The 24,536-nt window shown below is 41.5% G+C and overlaps 3 protein-coding genes across 4 annotated transcripts; 2 read left to right on the top strand and 1 right to left on the bottom strand.

Moving 5' to 3' along the window:
- Positions 1-2,550: 2,550 nt before the first annotated feature.
- Positions 2,551-9,965, top strand: Ccdc39 (Coiled-coil domain containing protein 39). Its single transcript, XM_036819231.3, has 4 exons — positions 2,551-2,942; positions 3,000-3,147; positions 5,724-7,532; positions 8,876-9,965. Exons 1-4 carry the CDS (start codon positions 2,691-2,693, stop codon positions 9,568-9,570), a joined length of 2,904 nt encoding a protein of 967 aa, XP_036675126.3. The 5' UTR covers positions 2,551-2,690; the 3' UTR covers positions 9,571-9,965.
- Positions 9,966-10,468: 503 nt separating this feature from the next.
- Positions 10,469-13,409, top strand: LOC108018803 (zinc finger protein 595). 2 transcript variants are annotated; one of them, XM_065866053.2, is made up of 3 exons: positions 10,469-11,142; positions 11,318-11,893; positions 12,191-12,392. In XM_065866053.2, the coding sequence occupies exons 1-3, from the start codon at positions 10,693-10,695 to the stop codon at positions 12,248-12,250; spliced, it is 1,086 nt and encodes a 361-aa protein (XP_065722125.2). In that variant the 5' UTR covers positions 10,469-10,692; the 3' UTR covers positions 12,251-12,392. The 2 variants fall into 2 exon arrangements, with proteins under 2 accessions (XP_065722125.2, XP_016941879.4); XM_017086390.4 differs by having other exon boundaries at positions 10,470-11,142; positions 11,318-11,900; positions 12,191-13,409.
- Positions 13,245-15,519, bottom strand: atms (RNA polymerase II-associated factor 1-like protein antimeros). The gene is made up of 3 exons (XM_017086389.4): positions 15,338-15,519; positions 14,321-15,287; positions 13,245-14,008 (listed from the first exon to the last, which is right to left on the bottom strand). The coding sequence occupies exons 1-3, from the start codon at positions 15,409-15,411 to the stop codon at positions 13,427-13,429; spliced, it is 1,623 nt and encodes a 540-aa protein (XP_016941878.4). The 5' UTR covers positions 15,412-15,519; the 3' UTR covers positions 13,245-13,426.
- Positions 15,520-24,536: the final 9,017 nt, after the last annotated feature.

Here is a 24,536-nt window from a genome sequence, read left to right as displayed (position 1 = left end):
TATTGTCTTAGGTACTATCGAGGAAAATTTGGTAATTATTCGATAACATTTGTGGAAGCTATAGCAAATTAAACATGGAGGACCAAAGTGAGCATTTTCGGCATATTTTGCTTTTTTACTTCCGAAAAGGAAAAAAAGCGGTCGAAGCTCGCGAAAAATTGTGCGAAGTGTATGGTAAAGATGCCATGAGTGATCGCCAATGTCAGCGCTGGTTTGCCAAATTCAGGCTTGGAGATTTTGGAGTTAAAGACGCCCCACGTTCTGGTCGACCATCGGCCGTTTTTGACGAACAAATTCAGGCTTTGCTGGATGAAAACCGGCGCTATTCAACGCGGGAGATGTCAGAGAAGCTCAGTGTGTCGCATACAACGGTTGAAAACCATTTGAAGAAACTTGGCTACGTAAGCAAGCTCGATGTTTGGGTTCCGCATAACTTAAAGGAAATTCACCTAACTAAGCGTATCAACATCTGCTATTCTCTGCTGCAACGGATTAAAAACGATCCTTTTTTGAAGCGGATCATTACTGGCGACGAAAAGTGGGTTGTTTACAATAATGTCCAACGAAAAAGATCATGGAGCAAGAAAGATGAGCCAGCCCAAGCCACATCAAAGGCCGATATCCATCAGAGGAAAGTTATGCTGTCTGTTTGGTGGAATTGGAAGGGTGTAGTGCACTTTGAGCTGCTGGGACGGAATGAAACCATCAATTCAGATGTGTACTGTCGCCAGCTATCCAATTTGGCGGAAAAAATTAAAGAAAAGGAGCCGGCACTAGCTAATCGCAAGGGTATAGTCTTTCACCATGACAACGCTAGGCCCCACACATCTTTGGTCACTCGGCAAAAATTAACGGAGCTGAATTGGGAAGTGCTACCACATCCACCTTATAGTCCGGACTTAGCACCTTCAGATTACCATTTGTTTCGCTCTCTTCAAAACTCTTTGAATGGTAAAAACTTTGATTCAGATGAGGCTGTCGAAAACCACTTGTCTCGATTCTTTGCTGGAAAAGACCAAAAGTTCTTCGAGCGCGGAATTATGCAGCTGCCCGAGAGATGGTCATTAGTGGTCGAACAAAACGGCCAATACATAATTGATTAATTATAAGTCCTGATATAAATAAATCATCTTTGAAAATATTGAAAAAAAACGACATGACTTTCTTGCCAACCCAATACTTTAACGTCCAGCCATCTGACTGGAATGTGGTTTAGTGCTAGGCAGCCGTGGAAGATGGCTACCAGCCAAGGGAGGGATGTGTTTAGTGTCCGTTGTAGTTGTGCCGGGATGAACCCATCAGGGCCGGGTTAATTGAAGGGCTTAAAGAGAAATTGAGATATTGGATATGCTCTGATCATCGAGGGTCTCCTTTATGTAGAGATCCTCCACTGGTTGGGTATTTTCAGTGAACTGGGTGTCTAGCAGGAGTTCAAGGGTTTCCTGGCTGTTTTCTTCATGAGGATCATTAGCCGAGTCGATCTAGCCACGTCCGTCTGTCCGTATGAATGCTGTGTTCTCGGAAACTATGAAAGCTGCAATACTGGGATTAGGCGTGCAGATTATAGATATTTCCGCGCAGCGCAAGATTGTTCGTCAGTGTGAAATGTATTGTTCTCATTAATACCTATCGATTGACCAAAAAAAGTTTGCCACACCCACTTGAACGCCTACAAATCGTCCACAAACTTTAAAAAATCGAAGGTATGAACGCGGATATCTCGGAAACTATTAAATATAGAGAATTGGGATTGCAGATTCCGTAGCTTTGTACGCAGTGTAAGTTTGTTACGCGAATATGTCACGCCCATTCTAACGCCCATAATCCAACTTTGCCAACTTTGGCACCCAGAATGTGCATGCTATAAAAAAATTTTAACTGAAATGTATTAGTCTCGTCAAAACCTATCGAGTGACCCAAAAATAAGTTTGCCACGTTCACTATAACGGTGACAAAATTAGCTGGTTTTACACATTATGGCCTGTTACTCGTAGAGTAAAAGGTATACTAGATTCGTCAGAAAGTATTTAACTGGTAGAAGGCTAAGGATCACTAGCCGACTCGATCTAGCCATGTCCGTCTGTTTGTCCGTCCGTATGAACGCTGTGATCTCGGAAACACGTCTAGTGCCCACATTTTTTAATATTTTGTAAAAAGTTAAATGATAATTTGTTTTTATTCACAATACCTATCTACATGTCAAATATTATTGAAATCGAACAACTCATTAAAAAGTTATAGCCAAATAATAATCAGTATTTTGCAATGCTGTCGGGATTGCAACTTAGCTCTTTTTACTAATACGCCGCCAAGCCGCTAGGAGCGCTATAGGCTAGTTGGCGCTGTAGGCCAAGTGGCGCTATAGGGTAGGCGTGTTAGTAAAAAAAGCACAGTTGCTATAAGCATATCTCAACCCCTCTAGCACTCCCTTAAGCTGAGTAATGGGTATCTAAAAGCCGAGAACATCGATTAAACCGTTTTCTCTTGTTTTTCTGTGTAGTTGTTATTTCGTTAAGCAGTCGTTGTTATGGGAATCAAGTTTGCTTTTCTGGTTGTCATTAAAACGGAAAACGAAACAGAGGTTATTCTAACATGTTTTCCCATTCTCACCAGACGAAAAATTTTTCCTGAAAAACTCCGAAGCGATCTGATTTCCTGTGGCCCTGCCGAGAGGCTAATCTTGTAGCATAATGAACCGCACCGATGACATGAAGGGGGCCTCCCTCAATGACTTCAAGCTGGAAGCAATGGCCTCTATGGGCTGGGCGGTTGACTCGGACATTCCTATGGCAAGTGCCGAAAACCTGGCCATCCTAAAGGAGCTGGCTTCTTTAAGGGCTTTGAAACTGGAGCTTCAACAGCACTTGAATTCGCTAGACGAACGTGAAAAGGCTGTGGAACGACACACCCGTAACATTGAGGGCACTATTCAGCAGAATATAGTAAGTTTTCAGGAGGGATGTATTTGTCCTGTTGGTTTTAATTCGATATCTTTATAGACACTGTATAGCTCTCTGAAAGATGATGTTATCAAGGAGGCGCACAACGTTCAGCTCGTGATATTGGAGCGAAACAAGATCAAAGAGGATCTGAAGAAGACTCAAAAGGAGCTACAGGAATATACTGAGTACGCCGAGGTGACAGAACGTAAGTGAACATATATGTATAAACACTCTTCGTCATCAAACATTGCTATAAATAGCATAAATTTCTTATTTCTAACTATTTTTATACCGGTATATAGGCGTACACGTTAGTCGTACACACAAAAATTATCCCATCAAATTGGACCAAATGGTCCATAAAATAGTTAAATTTATCTTATACTTTAACGTAATTGTTACTATAAAATATAGTTATGTAAGAAGGGTAGAAAAATAAATATTTTTTATTTTTATCTAACCCATAAAATATAATTAGCAAACTACTTTTATTGAAAATATATATAGCATTGAAATTATGGTGCATGTAAATACGATATTTACTCAAAAACAAAGCGGAAGCACACGTTAAAATAAGTCAAAAACAAAAGTGAGTGCAAGGGAGATGGAAATATGCATGCAGCAAATTGGCTGTTTCCGAGATTGTACATTACACGAACACGCCACCTAGCGAAAATTCATTTATGGGCTTATAATTTTTTCGATTTAAACCAGTTTTGGCATGTAGATGGGTATTGATCTTAAAATCCCATTTACACGTTTACAAAATATTTAAGAATGTGGGGGCCAGACAGATTTTTAGTTATGGATGTTTGTGGGCTATAAAGCGGTCGTGGCACTCCGATGAAACAAATTTGCGCTGCGCAGAAAGCCCAAGAATCTGTATGCTTAATCCCAACATTTAAGCTCTTTTAAGGCGATCGTTTGGGAATTTATAAAAGTAGAACCGTTAGTTTTAGAAATGTAAGACGAAGGCAGCTCGGATAAATTCAGCCTAATTATTAGAAGAATATAAGAAAAAACAAGGAAGAACGCTATAGTCGAGTACCTCGACTATCAGATACCCGTTAATCAAAGGGAAATGGAGATATGCAAGCAGCAAAGCGAAATTAAAATGCGCCACCTACCGGCGGTAGACAGATTTAAGCGTTATGGGCGTTAGAGTGGGCGTGGCAAATTTATTTTTAGATCAATCGATAGGTATTGACGACACCAATACATTTCAGTTAAAATTTTTTATCTAGCATGCAAATTGTGGGCGTCACAGGCTTTCGCGGTTTGTGGGCGTTTAAGTGGGCGTGGCAAACTTTTTTTTAGGTCAATCGATAGGTATTGATGAGAACAATACATTTCTATCTAGCATCAAAACTGTAGGAGTTACAGTTTTGGGCGGCTTGTGGGCGTTAGAGTGGGCGTGGCATTCTACTGAAACAAACTTGCGCTGCGTAAGAAGCTCAGGAATCTGTACGCCAAATCTCAATAGCCTAGCTCTCATAGTTTCCGAGATCTCAGCGTTCATCCGGACAGACAGACGGACAGACGGACATGGCTAGATCGACTCGGCTAGTGATCCTGATCAAGAATATATATACTTTATGGGGATCGGAAACGCTTCCTTCTGCCTGTTACATACTTTCCGACGAATCTAGTATACCCTTTTACTCTACGAGTAACGGGTATAAACATAAATAGTTTGGTATATGGTGACCTGCCTTGAATTTTTATAAAATGTACGTGAAATTAGAAGATTTCAGTTTAATGGCGAATTTTTGTGCCCGTTATTAGTAGAGTTAAAGCAAAGATAAAGATCCCGATATTAACAGAGTTAAAGCAAAGATTAAGATCTACATAGAGAGCACTTGAGACTGCCTTTTTGTCATACGGTTGTCGGCAAGGGGAAACGGGGAAAGAGCTTGTTCTATTTATACCTGTTACTCTTAGAATAAAAGGGTATTCTAGATTCGTCGGAAAGTATGTAACAGGTGGAAGGAAGCGTTTTCGACCCCATTAGGTAAATATGTTCTTGATTAGGATCACTAGCCGAGTCGATCAAGCCATGTCCGTGTGAGCCCTGTGATCTCAAAAACTATAAGAGCTAGAGAGTTGAGATTTCAGATTTAGATTCCTTAGGTTCATAGGTAGCGTAAGTTTGTTACGCTAATGTGCCACGCCAACGCTAGCCCCCACAAACCGCCAAAAACGGTGGCTTCTAGAGTTTACATAATATAAATTAAATTTGAACTGAAATATATTACTCTCGTCAATACCTATCGATTGACCGCAGTTTTCTTGCCCTTTTAAATACTTATCGAATAACCTAAAAAAAAGGTTGCCACGCCCACAATCTTCAATATATCGTCCATTTGATCGCTGATATATCGGAAACTATCAATGCTAGACAGTTGGAATTTCAGATTTAGATTCCTTAGCTTCGTACGCAGTGCAAGATTGTTACGCTTATGTGCCACGCTCTCTCTTACGCCTACAAACCGTACGAAACTGTGGTGCCCACACATTTGAGGCTAAACAAATTTTTAACTTAAATATATTGGTCTCGTCAATAACTATAGATTGATTGAAAAAAATTTGCCACGCCCACTCTAACGCCCACAACCTCCCTCCGCATATCACAGCATATCGTATCGGAGTAACGTGTATCTGATAATTAAGGCACTTCACCTTGAACGGATCCACGGGCGAAATCTTATACAACATATTGTATTACAAAAGTATTATTCATAAAATGTACTCTGAATTTACTGTTTATTATCTTGATGCCAGGTAAGATCTGCCAGAACAAGCGGGAGATTGATGAGCTGACTTCCAGAATCAAGTCGGCCAAGTCGACTCTAGTGGAGTGGACGGAGGCCATGGAAGATGGTAACAAGGGCTACCAGTTGATCGAAAAGTACTATCTGGATGATCAGCAGAAGGCCCGGGAGCTGAACACGAAGCGACAGCTCTTACAGGCGGAAATAGACAAGCGGCGCAAGGAGGTGGTCCTCCTGTACGATGAGCAGATGACTCTGGAGAAGAATCTGGAGCGGACCGCGTGTCTTTATAGGTCTGCTCATGCGGAGCGCCGCCAGATGGTGGAGACGTGGAAGAGCGCAGTGAACCAGATGACGCAGCGCGAGCACGACATCCAACGCAGCGAAATGGAGTGCGCTGAGCTGGCCCAGAAGGCGCAGCAAACGGCGGTGACCTACAAGGAGCAGGACAGCCAGCTGACCGACGTGATCGACAACAACCGCCAGGTGGAGATCGCCATCGAGGCCTTGAACGAGGAGACCTCCGATATGAAGAACCAGATACAGATCCTGACCGATGCCTCGCTGCTGAAGGAGCGCGAGATCGATGGCCTGCGTCGGGAACTGGAGAATCTCTCGAACCGGTTGCACATGCAGCGCATGGAGAACCGCAGTCAAACGAAGAAGCGCGATGAAAAGATCCAGGAGATAGAAAACTTCTCCTCGGTGATGGAGAAGGTTGATGGCCGGATGAAGTCCGTACAGAATAAAGCACTCAATGCGGAGCAGCGACTTCATATTCTGGAGGAGATGATGGAGGCCGAGGAGACTGCTCTGAAAAACCTGGACAAGGAGCAGGAGAAAGTAAACGAGATGCTGTACCGCACACAGAAGCAGGTTACCGAGCTGGAGGACGAGGAGAAGATCCTGAAGGTGCAGAACGATTCCCTGATCTCCAACCTGGGGGCCATCAAGCGCAGCCAGCAGCAGGTCAATCACGAACTGAAGCGACAGACGGAGATCCACTACAGTCTGTCGTTCAAGTGCCTGGAGGCGGAGCGGCGGTACGCGGAGTTCAAGGGTCTGGCGGACGACCCCGAGGTGGAAGCTGCCAACTTAGCCCGTCTCAACGCCCTGGAGCAGGAGTACGAGAAGCTACAGCGCCTCATAGCCACCACTGAGGCCCAGAACAAGAAGCTGAACTACAACATGAACAACTTGGTGGTGCAATACAATGCCGACGAGAAGGAACTCGAAACGGTCAGGTTCAAGATCAAAGAGGCTCAAGTCTATTGCGAGGGCACTGTTAAGAGATTGCGACAGAATCGGTATGCGAACTCCGAGCTCATAGTGGACCTCAACATGGTCAAGATGCGCTGCAACGACCTCGAGGTGGGAATCGGGGGCTGCGAAAAGGGCACCTACGATCTGGAGCAGCACCGACTAGCCTTCCGGCGGGCCATGAAGGATCGCACCGTTGAGCTCCGCAGCCAGGAAGATGTGCTTCTCCTCAAAAAGAAGCACCTGAACGAGGAACTGAGCACCTTGCGAGCCGATCTTGGCGAGCGGAAGAAGCAAATAGAGGCGGTGAAGGCGAGGTTCGAGCTGACCGCCCAACTTCTGGGCAAGAACGAGGACGGTTCCATTATGACCAGCACCCAGCTGAAGGTGGAAAGCGCTCAAGAGCGCCAGATGCTGGCCGACGAGGGCGACGCCCTCAACAAGAAGGTGCTCAAGGCTGAGAAGGAATTGGTCGCCCTGGAGAACACGCTCCGCCAGTTCGACAAATCCAACGACAACTACCGCAAGACCTTCCGATCTGTGGACGAAAACTCGAAGGGTAAGTTTAAGCTGATGTTTTGAAACTTACCAAGTCTCTTATAAGAGACCCCCGAACAAAATTCGTCTTTCCCAACTAATTTTCGACTCAGCTCCTTAAGCGGCGGTCGGAAAATAGTTTTAGACTCTTTACACATTTAATGGTCCGATTCGTCCGATTATAAACATCCTTTTAATTGAACTTTAAGCAAGAAAAAAATTTTTGTGCTGTTACTCGAAGTTTTTACTTGGCAGTCGTTCGTGTTATGGAAGTGCAACTGCAGTTCCAAAGAAACATACAAAACGTAATGTGGGTTGTGTCATATTAGGTTGCCAGCCCATAAGCAGATACAACTTTTTTGGAGAGTCTTTGAATTGTTGTCATTTTTGAACCAGAAACCGCCCGATCTTACTTAACAAAATTCTTTAAAAAATGGTTTACCCCAGTGTAGAAGAGAAAATGGTCCAGAACAATGACCAAAATCCACGAGCCTGACTAAGAAATCATGCACTTTGAAAAGTCTTACGAACACCATTGAGCTTCAAATTGGTCAATTTATGCAAATCCACCATAATGTTTACTTTGTGAGTTTTATTTTTCTAAGTCAAATGATACGACTATTTGTTGAGTTTTATTACAAAACTCAGGCAACGATCACAATTGAGTAGACAAAAATCATCAATGATGATTATTTGTGCGTTTTATTTTATACACACCATTTTCGTAAAATTTATCTGTATAACAAGGATAAATAGTTTTTTTTATGGATCTCATAACTTTCAGTTGAGTTGCGAGATCTTAGAAGTTAAGACGAAAGAATTCGCGGAAAGAATTTGATTCTTTCTCAGGTAGAATTAAGATGGAAAATATCAGGTGATTTTCAGTTACAGTTCAGATACGGCCTGAAGAATTCGCGAATCATTCGACCTGAAGAATTCTTGAATCAATAGACGTGATGAATTTGCGGATTAGTTGACCTGAAGAACTCACAAATAAAATAAAATAAGTTCTTGGCTAGAGCTATAATTAAGTGATACGTGTTATTTAACCTGCAGAATTCGCGGGTGACATTTTTACGTTGAAGTTACGGTCTAAATAGAAATAGCTTTCGTCAGGGGAACGATCATACACCTAACTATCAAAAGTGTGAAACAGTGCTTATACTAAAGTTTGATTCACTATCTATAAGTCCCTTAAAATATTTTCCAACTAGATACCTTTTTTTTGGCGCATTGAGATTCATTTGGTATTACGATTAAGCTATTGAACTTCCGTATATCCATCCAGAGTTAAAGAATCAAAAAAAATTCGTCACCACGAATAAAAAAGCCTACTTGACCTTGAGTTTCCCTTCTTTGTTGCAGATCGCGAGCGAGCCGAGCTTGAGCTGAAGGAGCTGGAGGCGAACTATTGTCGCGAGCTGGAGAAGCTGAAGGTGCTACGATGCAAGGCGCAGCACTACGACCAGAAGCACGCAGCCCAGCGGGCTGAGGAGGATGACCTGATTTCCAAGCTGGAAAAGGCCAAGGCAAGTCGGGCGGAGCATGCAGCAGTTCTAGAGAAGATCGAGCGCGAACTGGACGATCAGCGATTAAAGTTGGACAGGGCGCAGCGCGAGATCCGCACGCAGATGCGGGAGATCAGGGCTCGGCCTTTTAGTGAGGAGTACCTGGCGCAGTTTGAGCGGGATCTGAACCTCCAGGAGCTGGAGGCACGCAACACCAAGGCTCTGAACATGCTCACCGATCTGGCCAGCAGTGACGAGTCAGGCGCAGACATAATGGGAATCCTGGTGCGGAAGGGCATCAAGTTGCCAATGCACCTTAAACGAACATGCAGCCGTGTGTCCTGGAACAGCAGCTCCTCGGCCAAATCCTCACAGGATCAGGATGGCGGCTCCTACATCAGCGTCAAGGGCAAGTCCCTCCAGTGCGAAGGAATGAGTGCCCGGTCCTCGGCCTCCGACATGAGCTCCCTCAAGGACGACAGCTCCTCCACCACCTCCCGATCCGGCCTCAGCATCATATCCCTTGAGTTGCCCATGCCGAAGAAAAAATAATTTGCCTTAATATATTTATTTAATTATTCCTTACTCAATCGTCTCAACCCGTTTGCTTGCTCGGACTTCGTGTGCTTGGTCATAGCAGTGTTTACAAATTGACCGTCTAAACGGAACAGCGAATAAAATGCGTTGCCAAAGCGGGTCAGAACAAGAGAGCGGTAATAAAAATAGCCCACAACAAATTCATCGGGGATATATCACAGTGCACAAGTGTGTATTTTGTGGATCGGGTATTCACGCTCTACCAGCGAATACTCTTCCCTTTCCACAACAATATAAGTTTTAGGTCCACGAAAAATATTATTCGTAATTTTTAAGCAGACTTCAGAACAACTATCTATAACAATTTAAATATGTATCGCACTCACAATAAAAATACGGGTATACCGAAATTTACCTCTTATTAAATTGGAACTCATTTCAAAAAATGTTCCTTATGAACTAGGGTTTTCTAGCAGTACTATCCACTCATTTGTAACTATTCGATATTGACGTACCTTTACTTACATTCTTACCATCCTCTCTAAAAAGAATAATAAGACAGTCTCACCAATTTTCCAATTAGATTGTTCTACAGTAGGAGAATCTGGACATAATGAAAGATCGCCTGTGTCTTTTAAGTAAGTCTGAAAAATCGCACATATGATGTATGCAGATTGCCCCGCTGTGTTGTGCGTTACAAAGACTAGAACGAAGGCTATATGGCCGCCAATGGCACCCAGATATATCTGCCAAAAATATTTATATATACACATGCTCAGAGCTATATTTCGAAATAAGGTACCCAGAGACAGGCAGAGAAAGAGAAGAGCCTCGTTGGAGAGTTGAGTTTTCGATGTTACGAGTGTTTTCGAAAGTCTTCTCGATTCGACGATGCGCGCCGGGCATTCATTAATTTCCATTATTCGTTTGGCTGGCATCGGTGCCGAGAACTCAGATTGCTGGGCCCAAAAGTTTTTCAAAATTTTCACTTGCTGATATTTTTAGAAAATTCTGAAAGCGGAAAGACTAAGCTGTCTGGGAATGGACTCCTGAATAGATGTTCACTGACCAAAGAAAAGGAATATCTAATTGAAAGGTGAAGAATTCGCAAAAGATTCTATTGGGTGCACTGGCGTAATGTGTTTTACCTCGGTGCTGTGTCCGCTCTGCGCGGTGCCCAGTTTCGGGAGTATTGACGCACTGCAGCAGAGGCTGATCAAGGCGGCCAACGGCCCACTGGCCTGTCCCTTCGCCAACTGCAAGGAGCTCTTCCTGGGGCTGGACAAGCTCACCATCCACCTCTTTTCGCACACCAGTCTGATGGGCGAGGATGCAGCCACGAGCCCGGTTAATGCCCAACCCGTTCCTCCCCTGATTTCCGTGGCTGCTCCCAAAAGGAGGGCCAAGCGAGCGAAGGGCAAGCCCGTCCTTCCGCCCCAGCCACCCGCTCCCCAATCTCCTCCCGCCAATTGTGACATTTGCGAATTCAGTTTTCGGAATACCGAACTAAGAGACATGCACATCCGGTTGGTGCACGAAAATGCAGAAGGAGAACAGAAACAAAAGGAGCCACAACAGGAGGAGCCGGTGAGTAAAGTTTAAATCTTATCTTTTTGACACAGATACCTCTACCTTGTAAAAGCCCCCCAAAATCGATTAGCAGTGCCTCAAATATGCCTTCGTTTAATTTTAGAATTTACATATTATTGTAACATTGCACCGAAATAATATAATGTTCGAACGTTTGTTGTTTTGTGTACAGGACCAAGAGCCCTACAAGTGCCACCTCTGCTCGAAGACGTTTCGCATGAAGGGCTCCCTTCGAATACACCTGAAAGTGGTGCACATGATGGGAGTGCCCTGCTCCAATCCCAGCCCCGTACCCACCTCCACTGCAGTTAGTCTTTCGCCCAAGCTCAGCATTTGCGATCGCATCCGGCACAAGGAGGCGGGAGCCGTGGGAAGCGCCAACTCAACGTCCACCAGCTCCCAGCCCTATGCTCTGAGTGGGGCACTCAGCATGCTCCAGCAGCCCCCCAGCTCGCCGGATTCGGGAACGGCCACGCCAAAGCTGTGGGAGTGCGATGTGTGCACCAAGTCCTTCACCACCAAGTACTTCCTGAAGAAGCACAAGCGGCTGCATACCGGGGAGATGCCGTACACGTGTGAGATCTGCGCCAGGACCTTCACCTTCCAGCAGTCGTACCACAAGCATTTGCTTTACCACAGCGAAGTGAAACCCCATGTCTGCGTGGTTTGTGGTCGAGCCTTCAAGGAGCTGTCCACGCTGCACAACCACCAGAGGATCCACAGCGGAGAGAAGCCCTTCAAGTGCGAGGTGTGCGGTGGGTATCGATTGTACTCCTTGGCCCAAAAAGAGATGACAGATTTAAAGAGATGACCAAGTAAAGTTTAATATGTCAATATCTATCGAAAATGGTCTAAATTGGACCATTAGTTAACAATACAGTTTGGCTACCTGAGCAACGGGTATATGATAATCGAGGCACTTGACTATAGCGTAGCTCCTTGTTTTATCATTATTAAGTGAAAATCTGCTCTAAACTTACATACTCATATCTATTTACCAGTTAACTCTATAACAAACGTATCCTATTTTCGTATTCGCCCACAGGCAAGTGCTTTCGGCAGCGGGTGTCCTTCCTGGTTCATACGCGCATCCACACGGGGGTGATGCCGTACAAGTGCGAGCTCTGTCAGAAGACGTTCAGGTACAAGGTCAGCCAACGGACCCATCGGTGTCCCAACGAGGAGGGACAGACGCCGGAACAGCTGATCAAGGCCTTCCTGGAGGGCGACGACTCGCCCACGCAGCCTTCGCCGGAGAGCGCCGAAATAGCTGCCATCAACAACGGTTTGATGCCGGACCCGGAACAGGAGGCGTTGCTCTCGCAGTCCATTGACGACATTGTGGTGGAGCAATGCCAGAAACTGGGCATCTGTGGAGTGGAGCCGAGGGAGGAACAAGGCCATTTCGTATGCTTGCAGCCGGTCGCAGTTGTGCAATTCACCGGGAATGGCACGCCATTGCAACAGCTCCAGAACTTGAGACTCTACTCGCCGCAACAGACGGAGGTGCCCAGCTCCGATGGCGAAGTCTTCCAGCGCTTCCTAATGGACGCCACGTAGTTGGAGCAGTGAAATTTGGATATTTATTTACAACATGTTTACCACACGGATATACAATATAACACTAAGCAATGTTCCATGCAATGCGTAAAAGTATACGGTCCTGTTTCTGCTTATCTAAAACATATGATTTGGCTGGAATTTTGAATTTAAAGGGCAACGAAGTGCATTTTTGTATGGAAATTTTCGTTTGCCTCTTTGGCTTTCAGTATAAAGCTTTCGATTTGAGTTGGATGACATTTCTATGACACCCGCTTTCATTGCTTTAAAATATCTGTTCTTCTGTGTTTTGGGTGCAAATATTTGAAAAGTAGAAAACGAAAATATTTATCCATCTTTCGTATATTTTGTTTATCTAAAATTAAACATTTTTCATTGCTCGAATCAATTCAATTAACGATTTTAAATTAAATTCTCAATTAAAAAAAAGGATCCACTTATTGCTTTTGCAGGGAATTTTTGCTTTAAAAGTGTTACCAACGTAGACCGGTTTATTTTTAAAGTTGTGCGCCAAAGTCTAAATCAAATGACACCCGACATGGGTTAAATACAAAAATATTTAATCTTTTTTGGAAACTCGAAATTTACTTATTAACGATCTTGAAAATTAGTTTATCTCCTAAAATTATATTTGTATCCAGTTATTAATGATTATTTAAAAGTACACCTTTCATTATTTGATTACAATCTTGTTTAACATGAAACGGTCTTTTAAACTTATCTATTCATCCGAACCGCTCCCAGAACTGGATCCGGATCCAGTGGGTGAGCCACTGCGCGAACGACTGGGCGATCGTGATCCAGACCCAGATCTGGATCCCGAACGGGATCGAGAGGCGGACTTGGAGCGAGAACGAGAACGAGAGCGCGAGCCGGACTTTGAACGGGACCTGGAACGTGAGCCCGATCTTGATCTTGATCCGGATTTCTTGGATCCTGCCTGCGAATTGGAGCGTGATCGGGAGCCGCTTCCCGACCGTGACCCAGACTTTGAGCGGCTGCTGGCCCGAGATCCGGAGCCTGAGCCTGATCCGGAACTGGATCCGCTACGACTGCGAGTTCGAGAACGGGACTTGCGATCGCGGGCTACTTGGGCGGGTGAGTCCCCACCATCTGCTGCCTGTGTACCGCCGGAAGCACCCTCGACCGTCTTCTCCGTCTCGCCTATAACCTGGATCTGCTCCTCTTCCTCTTCCAATTCCTCCTCAACCTCCTCCTCTTCCTCGCCAGGAACCTCTAGCTGGCGCTCGCGATAGCGCTGCATGCGATGTTCCATGCCGTCCAATGGACGATGCTTGACAACCTGGTAAAAAGACAAAAAAAGTTAGAGATGGAAAGGACAAAAATAAAGTTCCTAGAAATCTTATGTGTCATATGAGCCTTAAAAGTTTCTCTGTTGGTTTCGATTTCTAATTAGATCTCAGCGTTTATACGGACGGACAGACGGGCATGGCTAGTTAGACGGCTTGTGATCCTGGTCAATAATATATTACTTTATAGGGTCTGAAACTCTTCCTTCTACCTGTTACGTGTATAACGGGTAGAAAGACACTTTCTCCACGATAAGTGGTTATCAAAATATCGAGACATAAACCATAAGAGATTGTTTTCTTACCAGCTTGGTATTGTTGGGTTGTTGGCCGACCTTCACGCGACGCTTGTTGAGGCGCACACGCGTCTCCAGCTCGTTGTAGTAGATGCCGTCCTGCCGCATCACGAAGAAGTAGTTCTCCTCGTAGCCCTTGGAAGCCTTGGTCTTCACGTTCCAGTTGTACTCTCGGGCAATCTTATACTCGTACTCCTCCTCCTCCTTATACAGCTCTCCGGCGACAAAGTCGGTGCGACGCTTCTCCAGCGTCTGCTCCGTAGGCAGGAAGTAGGCGACAAATTGTTCGCCGCTCTCGTCCATCACACCACGAATCATGGCCTGCGACATCTCCTCCAGCTGGGCGGGCACATTCTTGCCCACGGGTGCCGGATCGCTGTCGAAGATGACCTGGGCGCAGGGGTATTTCCAGTTGGTGAAGTCGGGGAATATAGGCAGCACCTCCACTGGCACCACGTTGGGTTTGGAGTAGTGCTTTGTGATTTCGCTCTTGGTGTCGCTAAAGGTCTTCTCAATAGCCTTGATCTGGGCATCGCGGTCCAGATAGAGTGTCTCTTCCCTGAGCGACTTTTTGACGTTGTAGCCCACCTTCGCCTCGATGTTCTCCAGGTTCTGGGGCTGGAAGCGCGTCTGCTCCGTGGAGATGTACTCGGATTTGCGCAGCCAGGACACCGTTCTGGAGTGCTGTCGGGAACGCACAGAGTCCGTGGGAGTCAAGGTCTCCTCCTCCAATAGTTTTTCATCGGCGGGGTCCAGCAGGGTCATGGAGTCGGCCTGATAGAGCTCCCGGTTGATCAGGTCCACCGTGACTCCCAAATCGTGCTCCGTCAGCACGTCGTACTTGAAGTTCCGTTCCAGCGACGTGGGATTGTACTGCACGAAGCGGTGGCTGTCAAAGGGATATTGCAGGAACTTCAAGTCGAAGGGTATGTCCGGCAGGTTGTTTCCATATTTAACGCGGCAAATAATCTCCGACCTGCAAATGATGCATAAGACTGGCGTCTGTTTCGCTTTATATTAACTTACTTGCGCTCTGTTTGCCGCTGGGGTCGTTTTTCGGCGGCACTGTTAACCGCCGAGTTGTTAATCGTAGGCGGCATTATGGTTTCGTACTGTAAACTTAGCTTAATTCCTAGTTTTTATTGTGTAAAATCCATTTAGGGAACTTAAGAAAACACATTTGCTATTACCAATGTGACCGCGCTTAAGTGGTACAATAATCCCTTCCCAGGGTGAAAATATACCAGAATTCCTGCAACTGTTACCAAATATACATTTTAGTACCTTACCTAATTTTGGTATTTTTTCTTACGTAGCCCTGTTTGCATTATGGACGCGTCTTAATTCATATACCCTTAATGGCCCATTCATTCAAAATGTGGCTTAATTTTCAAGCACCTGTGGCTAGTTCTCATTTTATTTTCAGAAGTAAAATGTATCCTATTTGATTTTAAAGTACGTAATGCGTTCTGGTTATACTAACTTTTTAATGGTATAAGGTGCCAAATTGATTGGTCACAACCACAGCCTCGAGGTTGTTGAAATGCTGAAAATAACAGTTTATGGAATACTCTAAATAAGAAGCACCAATAAAAGTTAATTTATTCTAATTTCTTGCAAGTCACTTGACCGCTATAAATATATTTTTTTTTGTAAAAAGTGTTAAAATTTTGCTCCGCCAAATTTTTTTGATAAATTATTTTAAAAACTAGTTATTGAATCGTTTCACTTTTGGTTTCCACTGATTGGTGTGTTTAAAAAATATATAAAAATATAAATTACATAAAACACGTTACAACAAGAAAGGAAGCTAATTTCTGCATGCCATAGTTTTTATACCCATAGTCGCATTGCATACACAACGCTTTACGATCTTTAGAAAACTATAAAATAATTAGATATTAAGATATGAAATTTTACCAAAAACGAAATATTGAGTGTGAAATATTAAAAAATGTTATATACCGGAGTCTAAGAAAACATGATCATATATTACGAAGCTATAATTATTTTCCTTTAATTTTCTTATTAACTATCAGCTACATGTCGTCTGATTTTTTAAAATTTTAATTTGAAATTCTGAAATATTAAAATAATAATATTTCCAAGAGTTAATAGAAGAATTAATAAATTTTAGATAGATGTTTATTTATTCCATTTTAAATCATTTTCGGCGAAAAAGTTGATATCACAACTTTTTTATGCTAAAAGTGCGATCGTCACTATTTTTACCTTGTTAAGGTGGTGTTTATACCCTTGCAAAGGGTATATTGATTTCAGTCAGAAGTTTGCAACGCAGTGAAGGAGACGTTTCCGACCCCATAAAGTATATATATTCTTGATCAGCATGACTAGACGAGTCGATCTAGCCATGTCCGTCTGTCCGTCCGTTTCTACGCAAACTAGTCTCTCAGTTTTAAAGCTATCGGGGTGAAACTTTCCCAAAAGTCTTATATCTTTTGCAGGTAGTGTATAAGTCGGAACCAACCGGATCGGACAACTATATCTTATAGCTTCCATAAGAATAATCGGACAAAAAAATTAAAAAAAATTATATCTTAAGTGTTTTTTAGCATATAACCTTCTAAGCTTGGAAATAACATTTTTTAATTAGTTTTTAATTTTGAATTAAATTTTATTGAAATCGGACGACTGTATCATATAGCTGCCATAGGAACGATCGGAAAATTGGTGGAAAATAACATGAAACAAATTATAGCTGCGGTGTTTTTCAACATATAACCTCCAACGCTTGGAAATAACATTTTTTAATTAGTTCTGAATTTCGAAATTAATTTTATCAAAATCGGACGACTATATCATATAGCTGCCACAGGAACGATCGGAAAATTGGTAGGAAAATAATATGAAACAAATTATAGCTTTGGTGTTTTTTGACATATTATCTTATACTATTGGGAATATCATTTTTTGTGTTTTTAAATTTAATAATTAAAGCTGCAAGGGTATATAAGCTTCGGCTTGCCGAAGCTAACTTTCTTTCTTGTTTTGTTTGATATCAGAACTTTTTAAAGAGACAATTATTATCCTAGTTTTAGTTTTCAGATTAGTATATCTTAAAACCATAACCAGAAGTCGTTCCCATATTACTTAGTTGTTAAAAATAATAATAAAATAATAATAATAACAAATTAGTTATTAAAAAGAAGAGCACATAAAGTTCAAATTGTGGTTACTTTTCAAAACCAATACAGTTTTTTACAATGTTATTTATTATTATTTAAATTCAAAACTATATTTATACCCGTTACTCGTAGAGTAAAAGGGTATACTAGATTCGTCGGAAAGTATGTAACAGGCAGAAGGAAGCGTTTCCGACCCCATAAAGTATATATATTCTTGATCAGGATCACTAGCCGAGTCGATCTAGCCATGTCCGTCTGTCCGTCTGTCCGGATGAACGCTGAGATCTCGGAAACTATGGGAGCTAGGCTATTGAGATTTGGCGTGCAGATTCCTAAGCTTCCTACGCAGCGCAAGTTTGTTTCAGTAGACTGCCACGCCCACTCTAACGCCCACAAACCGCCCAAAACTGTGGCTCCTACAGTTTTGATGCTAGATAGAAAATTTTAACTGAAATGTAATGTTCTCATCAATACCTATCGATTGACCCGAAAAAAAGTTTGCCACGCCCACTTTAACGCCCACAAACCGCAAAACCATGTGACGCCCACAATTTTCATGCTAGATACAAAATTTTAACTGAAATGTATTGGTCTCGTCAATACCTATCGATTGATCCAAAAAATAAATCCATAACGCTTAAATCTGTATACCGCCGGTAGGTGGCGCATTTTAATCTCGCTTTGCTGCTTGCATATCTCCATTTAGCTGAGTAACGGGTATCTGATAGTCGAGGTACTCGACTATAGCGTTCTCCCTTGTTTTTTTACTTTCGGCGCAATTGACTAAACCTGAATAGATATTTGCTCTGAATCAACTATCCAGTTTTTGAAAAAATCATTTGTTTAGATCATAAATGTATCATACCAATGACATGTAAAACATGTCTTTAGAATAAGGCGAATGGAAGCCGTGACCCTTTAAGTCCTAGCCATTTCTAGTTTTTTCCAAGCTAGCGGGTTTTGCTAAAAGTTTTAGAACAAATATGTCACGTTTTTTTAAAAATCGAAGATCTTTTTTGATTAACTTTTTTGATTTGCATAAAATTTTTGTAGGTCTAGATACTCGAGTATATCACCTTTTTTTGGTTTTTTTTATTGTGTGTAGTATTTTCATTTTAAAGATTTTGAACGTTAATATACAAAAATGTTGAAGTCCTGAAGTCTTGTAAGCCGGTCTGTCTTATATGTATTTATAGCGCAGACACTTTTCATAACAACAAGTTTCTACTTCTTAATGATCAAAGCGTAGTTTCTGAGTTTTTAAGGATTTCATTTACCTTGTACCTGTATAATTTTACCTCAGTGTATCGATAAATTTACCGCTTTATTAAACTTAAGCCCTGTAATTTGCAATTATTACCAGAACATTACATCTATTTACGTTTGTTTTGTATCATTAACTTATTAATACCTAAAGAAACATGTCTAGTTCTTTTCTTGGAGTTTTAATTTTGTTGACCCTTAGCGCGTTAGTTTCTGGCGATAGTTCTGAATCAGAAACATCCTCAGAAAAAACTGCTGTTCAAGGCTCTAATGAATCTAATCACGATTCAGGTGAATCATCTACCAATACCACTCAGAAGAAGGTAAAATTACGAGGACGCCAGAAGAGTTTCATTCGGAATCCCAACTATTTCAGCGCTAACGAATACTTCAAAAAGATATTTAAAAATGCACATATAAGAAAAAGGTATATGGAACATGTCTTACCACATCCCGGATTTTGAGGTGAGGACAGCACCAAGAAAGATGGCCAGTAGAATCTGAGAAATTTTTTCTGTTAGCATTTTACATTATAGCCCAAATAATGTACCATAATTACTGTGAAATGACCAGTGTAAACAACGCCAGCCCAACAAATTTCCAATGTAAATAAACACAAAGCACAATAAATTGAATTAGCGGCAAATATTATTTCTTTTTTGTGGAAAAAATTATGATTGTCACCTGTTTTGTTGTGGCGTTTGTTTAATAAGTATCACTTAGTTGAAAGCTGCGAAATATTCCCCCTCAGAGCGAGTCCGAGCAGGGAGTTCAATAACAAGGTTAAAACCACCACACAGAAGGCACAGAAGAGAAACATCTTTGCGATTTTCGTAAATTTATTTACATCTGATATTAACGTGAAGACGACTTAGCAAAATAATCGTCACAAGAAATTAGCATCCCGTTGTTGATTGACCGCATAGCATAGAAAGAAATTAAATTAAGAAATCAGCTGTATTGCTCTAGACTCTAGGGTCTTCAGTGTGTCATCGCTGAGCACATGTACCTACATTAGGGCGGACTTTTTTGTATGCAATTTTTAAGGTCATACTTTCATTAAATATTTATTTTTGGTATCCTTAATGCATAACAGAAGGAACAAGTTTGAAAAAATTACTTTTAGACTGCGCAATGGGATTGTATGTATGCAACCTATAGATTGCACAGAAAACATACATAAGGCGAATAGGACCCTGAATCTTCGGGGTGATTTGTATAAAACAGACGATGAACTTCGATTGTAAAATATTCCTACCATAGTTTCTTTACACTAAAATGTGTTATTGATACGATCAGGCGACCATCTCCTTTTTGGCCTTTGTGAACGGCATTACACGTAAGAATGAAGCGGACAAGAAGAGTGAGCGTAGGCGACTACTATTTTTACAAGATAAATTAAAATCTGCTATGAAGGTCCGATAATAATAAGGTTTGCACCAATCGAAAGGTATCGCAAAAACGATTGACTTTGGAAAATAAAATGGCTTAGAAGAAAGAGCGGGGAAAGTAAGAAAGTAAAACTTATGAACACTTGATCTGTTATAGCAACAACGTCCCATCTAAGCATATTTGTAATATTACTAATGATAACTTGTTATTTCAAAAGTAAGATTTTGGTCTGTTGAAAATGTACACTGAATGCTTTGTTTGCTTGCCTGTTTTTATGTATACACTCGCGAATTGAAAGTTCTAAATCATTTAAGATTTCGACGTTAAGAAGAGTTCAATCTTGCATCACAAAGGCCTAGGGAGGATTTTTGCGGTAAAGTTCAATCATTATGTCGAAACTAGCGTTTTATTTCGTGACACGGGAGTACACACCGTTACTGGATGATAACAGAATTCTCGAATCGCAACAGGGATCGATTACTGGTGCATTTTTACAGCCTAGCAAGACGTCTTGCCATACCACTGGGTCGACGTCGTCTCCGCAGACGACATTCCGCGGACTTATGGATCGTCGGCCGTGATGAGCAGACTTGGGCGACTTTTATAATGTAAATTTAAATAGCCGGATATAGAAACAGGCCCCAATGTGGCTTCACCTACCCGGTGATTTCGGTATTTTCTGTTACATTAACGTACAACAAGAAAACAAGAACCATTCTTGTAAGGTGTGTTAAAAAAGTATGTGCCTACTTAGGCTTTATCAAAAAAAAAATTTAGTTTTCGACGAATTTTGGAAAAACACGCTGGCTTAGCGAAAACAAACAAGCTATATTATATAATACATAGGTCAAGCGAAAGCTATTTATAATTTGTTTGAATATTAATTTTTATTGGACATGTCCGAGTTCTCACGGTTATGTGTGTTTTGGCAATCGATTTGCTGTCTACACTTAAATCGAGTGTTTCAATTCCCATTCCTTTCAACATTCGCCTCAATATATCGACTTCTTCAAGAAGTCTTACCTCGAAAAATGTTATCTATGGAATTTTTATACCCGTTACTTGTAGAGTAAAAGGGAAAGTAAGGAAAGTATTTAACAGGTAGAAGGAGGAGTTACCGACCCCAGAAAGAATATATCTTCATGACCAGGATCATTCGCCGAGTCAATTTAGCCATGTCCGTCTGAGTTTTATATTGTGATTATTTTGAAACCCTATATTAAATTATACTATTGGCTTCACCGGTCTCCCACAGAGAATGTTAATACCTCTCAATCGGCATAAGTACACAGATAGTTACTTAACTATCTACATTAGTCAATCAAATTTATTTGTGTATCACTGGTTTTATTTGGACTTTCACAGCAAATCTTTTTTGTGGATGTACTCCAGGTACAAGTGTATAAAAACAGATAAACTGTTTAGAGAAGAACATACTTTAAAAACAAAAAACTAATATTAAAGACTTGGGAACTTTAACAACATATGCCTACGTCCTAAGACAATGATTATTTTGCTTTTGGCCAAAGCAAACGTGTCACGTTTTGCGCGTTTGCTTTTGCTCGCAATTACTAATTACCGTCAATTAGTAATTATTGTTTAATCAACACATCACATGATGGTGGGGAAAGGCAACTGCCAAACCGAACCAGTTAAACCAAAAGTTAGGATAAGAGTTCAGCTGGAAAGAACAGCCGATCAATCAAATTAGCCAAACTAAACAATTGATCATGCGCAGCGTGCCGATATTAAAATTTCCGTGCTCGTTACTGCCCTACAAAGCCGACGACATCCGAGCTCTGTGAAATGACGATCTCGGAGTCCGCGAATCGGCCCAATCGAGTATCTCAATCCGGATCAAGCGGCGCGCGCGACTTCAGTTTCAAAAACGGCTTACATTTTGCAACAAGCGCTAAATTGGTTGGGCAAACAGCACGGGCTTTATTCGCAGGTTCCCCAGTTCGCAGCTCCTAGTAGCTCTCAGTTCTTTTGATACATTGTTTATTAGCATACGTATTTGCTTAATATATATACCACATCTGGCTGTCGGTTGGCGACATGTATGAGTGTGTGTCGAAACTACTAGAGTTTTTGGCACTTTAAGTGAAGTGTGAAGAGAGCGTCGGATCCGCCATGAGTTCAGTATCCATTTAATGTTCACCGCGATAAGTAACTAAATCCCCAGATATCGGTATCCAGTGCTAAATATCCTGAGAGAACTATGATTACCAGAATAGCAAATCCTCTGTAACTGGACATTATTTCAAATAGGTGAGTCCGCCACAGCCACAAAACCAAGATAACTTTTCCATTAGTTTTTAATCAAAATTAGCACAATTAATAAATAATTTATGCCGCGTGTGTGCTGTAAATTTATAAGAACCCCTAAACGTGATAAGCTCATGAAGGTTACAAATTGAATCTTGCACAGTTAGTATAGATTTTATTGTCTTGCTAAGAGAAGACAATTTCTTGAACTAGTCCATGGAATTTTTTTAATTTATAGGTCCTCTACAACGGTGTTTAAAGTGTTTTCAATTTTTTTTCGTTTTTAATGTTATTATAAAAACTTAAACTTTTGATCAAACCTATTATTTAAGTGAAAGAAAATTTTTAAAACTCAGAAGAAATTAGTAGTCTCTTTTACAAGATTATACATTTCTTAAATATATAACTTTTTTATAAATATCATAGTTTATTAATAAAGTTGGCTATAATTAAATGGGACTAACTCTCTAGTTAATGTGTTTCCTAAACAATTAAGTGTGCCGCAATGCAAACAGTCGTAAACCAAGCGTGGGCGTCTTTAGAAATCGATTTTATTTTTGCTACTGTCGCCATAACCTTTTGATTTTACACTGTTTAAATACAATATATAGGGGCACGTGTAATTATATATCTGAAATGGATGTGGGAAATTATATAGTTCATATGAAGCACTCAATAATCGGCGACGTCGCCCGACCTGGAAATTTTATAAATTATGCATAATGCAACTTTAAGTGAGAATCTCTCGATTAGTTGTTGCTCAAACTTGCGGCCGACCACACAAAACGTGTTTCAATTCATGGGGTCAGTGGACTACCGAGGGGAAAAATCGGATTAAAGTAATGAGTTAGTCAGAACAATGGGCAACCTTTTACCAGGAAATTATACCATTGGCTGAGAGGTATTGGCTCTTATAAAGGTAATTCACCGTGTGGTAATATCAACCATTTATAGATTGTACGGTCAGAACTGTCTAAAATTATAACCATATTATTGGTAGTAACGGAATTTTCCCAAAGTATTCTAAATGACATGTACCTTAATTACATCCAAGTCAGTCATGAGTGCGTTTGTATTACAAATGTTTACAAGTGGCAATAACCCATAACGTCACTGGAATTATGATTTTTTCCCTCCAGACCTTGAGTCAGCTAGTCCCATTGAATTGCAAACACACTTGCGCTGTCTATGAAATGTATTCCAATTTAATTGATGCCAAGTTGTTCTGTACACAGTAAATTAAATTTCAGTTCAATTACTATGGGTTTAGGCGATCATGTCGTATATGAAAACGTACACATAAGTATGTGAGATGCAAATAGAGAAAATGTGGCATTAATGAGGTTCTTTTCTATGCAAATAGGATAGTTCTAACTAGTTGCATGCCTTCGTGAGAAATCTTTGTGGGCAGAGGTGGCAGGGGCAACTATATATTATGACTACCAGAGTACTGCCGTATTTATTATGGGATTTTATTTTGTCTGCCATATAATGAAAAACGGATTTACCGTGCTTACACTCAGTCACGTGAATAAATAAGGTACACTTTTACTTGTGTAATTAATATTTACCTCTATAAGTAGCCGTATCTGATCAGCTTACATCTTGATAACCCCGGCCATTCCGACTTCTCTTTCGGCCACCTGCGTTAAAAACCGCGCGATAAAAACAAAAATAAATAAGGCAACGATTAAGCAAATAGTATGTCAAATAAATTGAAAGAAATGAAAGCAGCGGCAAGGGATATTGCCAAACAGAAGCTAAAGAAACACTTAAACAAATAGGCTAGAAGGCGCATGCGAAAGCAACATGAATTGCTGGGTGACGCGCAGAATGAGTATTTCTTGGCTGCCATGCCTTGCTTTTTGGCAAGTGTACAATTGTACATAGATTTTCTTGGCAGCACGAGAGTGATATTATGCGAATATATCACATCAATGAGTGTAGTGAACTCATTCTCGCGCCTTCTCTCTACGCCCGTAAACTTGAACTTGACTTTGCTGAGAGCCAGGAAATGTATCTCACAGATGGGGACAAGTGCAGTCGCCAGAGAACCGAACACGAGTACTACGAGTTGGACACCACACCGACTATTAATAGATACCCTCGCGCGTTCCTCTTCTTCCTGTTTGAGCGGAAATCGAGTCAACCCACCA

This window comes from Drosophila suzukii, chromosome 3 (assembly GCF_043229965.1).
Source record: "Drosophila suzukii chromosome 3, CBGP_Dsuzu_IsoJpt1.0, whole genome shotgun sequence".
Taxonomy (NCBI): Eukaryota; Metazoa; Arthropoda; class Insecta; order Diptera; family Drosophilidae; genus Drosophila; species Drosophila suzukii.
Note: the sequence above shows the minus strand (reverse complement) of the source record. Positions and strands in the feature narration are given on the sequence as shown.

Bases quoted from the DNA above. Each gene is read 5' to 3' on its own strand.
- LOC108018803 (XM_017086390.4), top strand. From the start codon at position 10,693: ATGTGTTTTACCTCGGTGCTGTGTCCGCTCTGCGCGGTGCCCAGTTTC. The intron at 11,143-11,317 runs GTGAGTAAAGTT...TTTTGTGTACAG, and splicing joins AGCCACAACAGGAGGAGCCG to GACCAAGAGCCCTACAAGTG. The intron at 11,901-12,190 runs GTGGGTATCGAT...ATTCGCCCACAG, and splicing joins CTTCAAGTGCGAGGTGTGCG to GCAAGTGCTTTCGGCAGCGG.
- Ccdc39 (XM_036819231.3), top strand. From the start codon at position 2,691: ATGAACCGCACCGATGACATGAAGGGGGCCTCCCTCAATGACTTCAAG. The intron at 2,943-2,999 runs GTAAGTTTTCAG...ATATCTTTATAG, and splicing joins GCACTATTCAGCAGAATATA to ACACTGTATAGCTCTCTGAA. The intron at 3,148-5,723 runs GTAAGTGAACAT...TCTTGATGCCAG, and splicing joins GTACGCCGAGGTGACAGAAC to GTAAGATCTGCCAGAACAAG.
- atms (XM_017086389.4), bottom strand. From the start codon at position 15,411: ATGCCGCCTACGATTAACAACTCGGCGGTTAACAGTGCCGCCGAAAAA. The intron at 15,288-15,337 runs GTAAGTTAATAT...CATCATTTGCAG, and splicing joins CAGCGGCAAACAGAGCGCAA to GTCGGAGATTATTTGCCGCG. The intron at 14,009-14,320 runs GTAAGAAAACAA...TCTTTTTACCAG, and splicing joins AACCCAACAATACCAAGCTG to GTTGTCAAGCATCGTCCATT.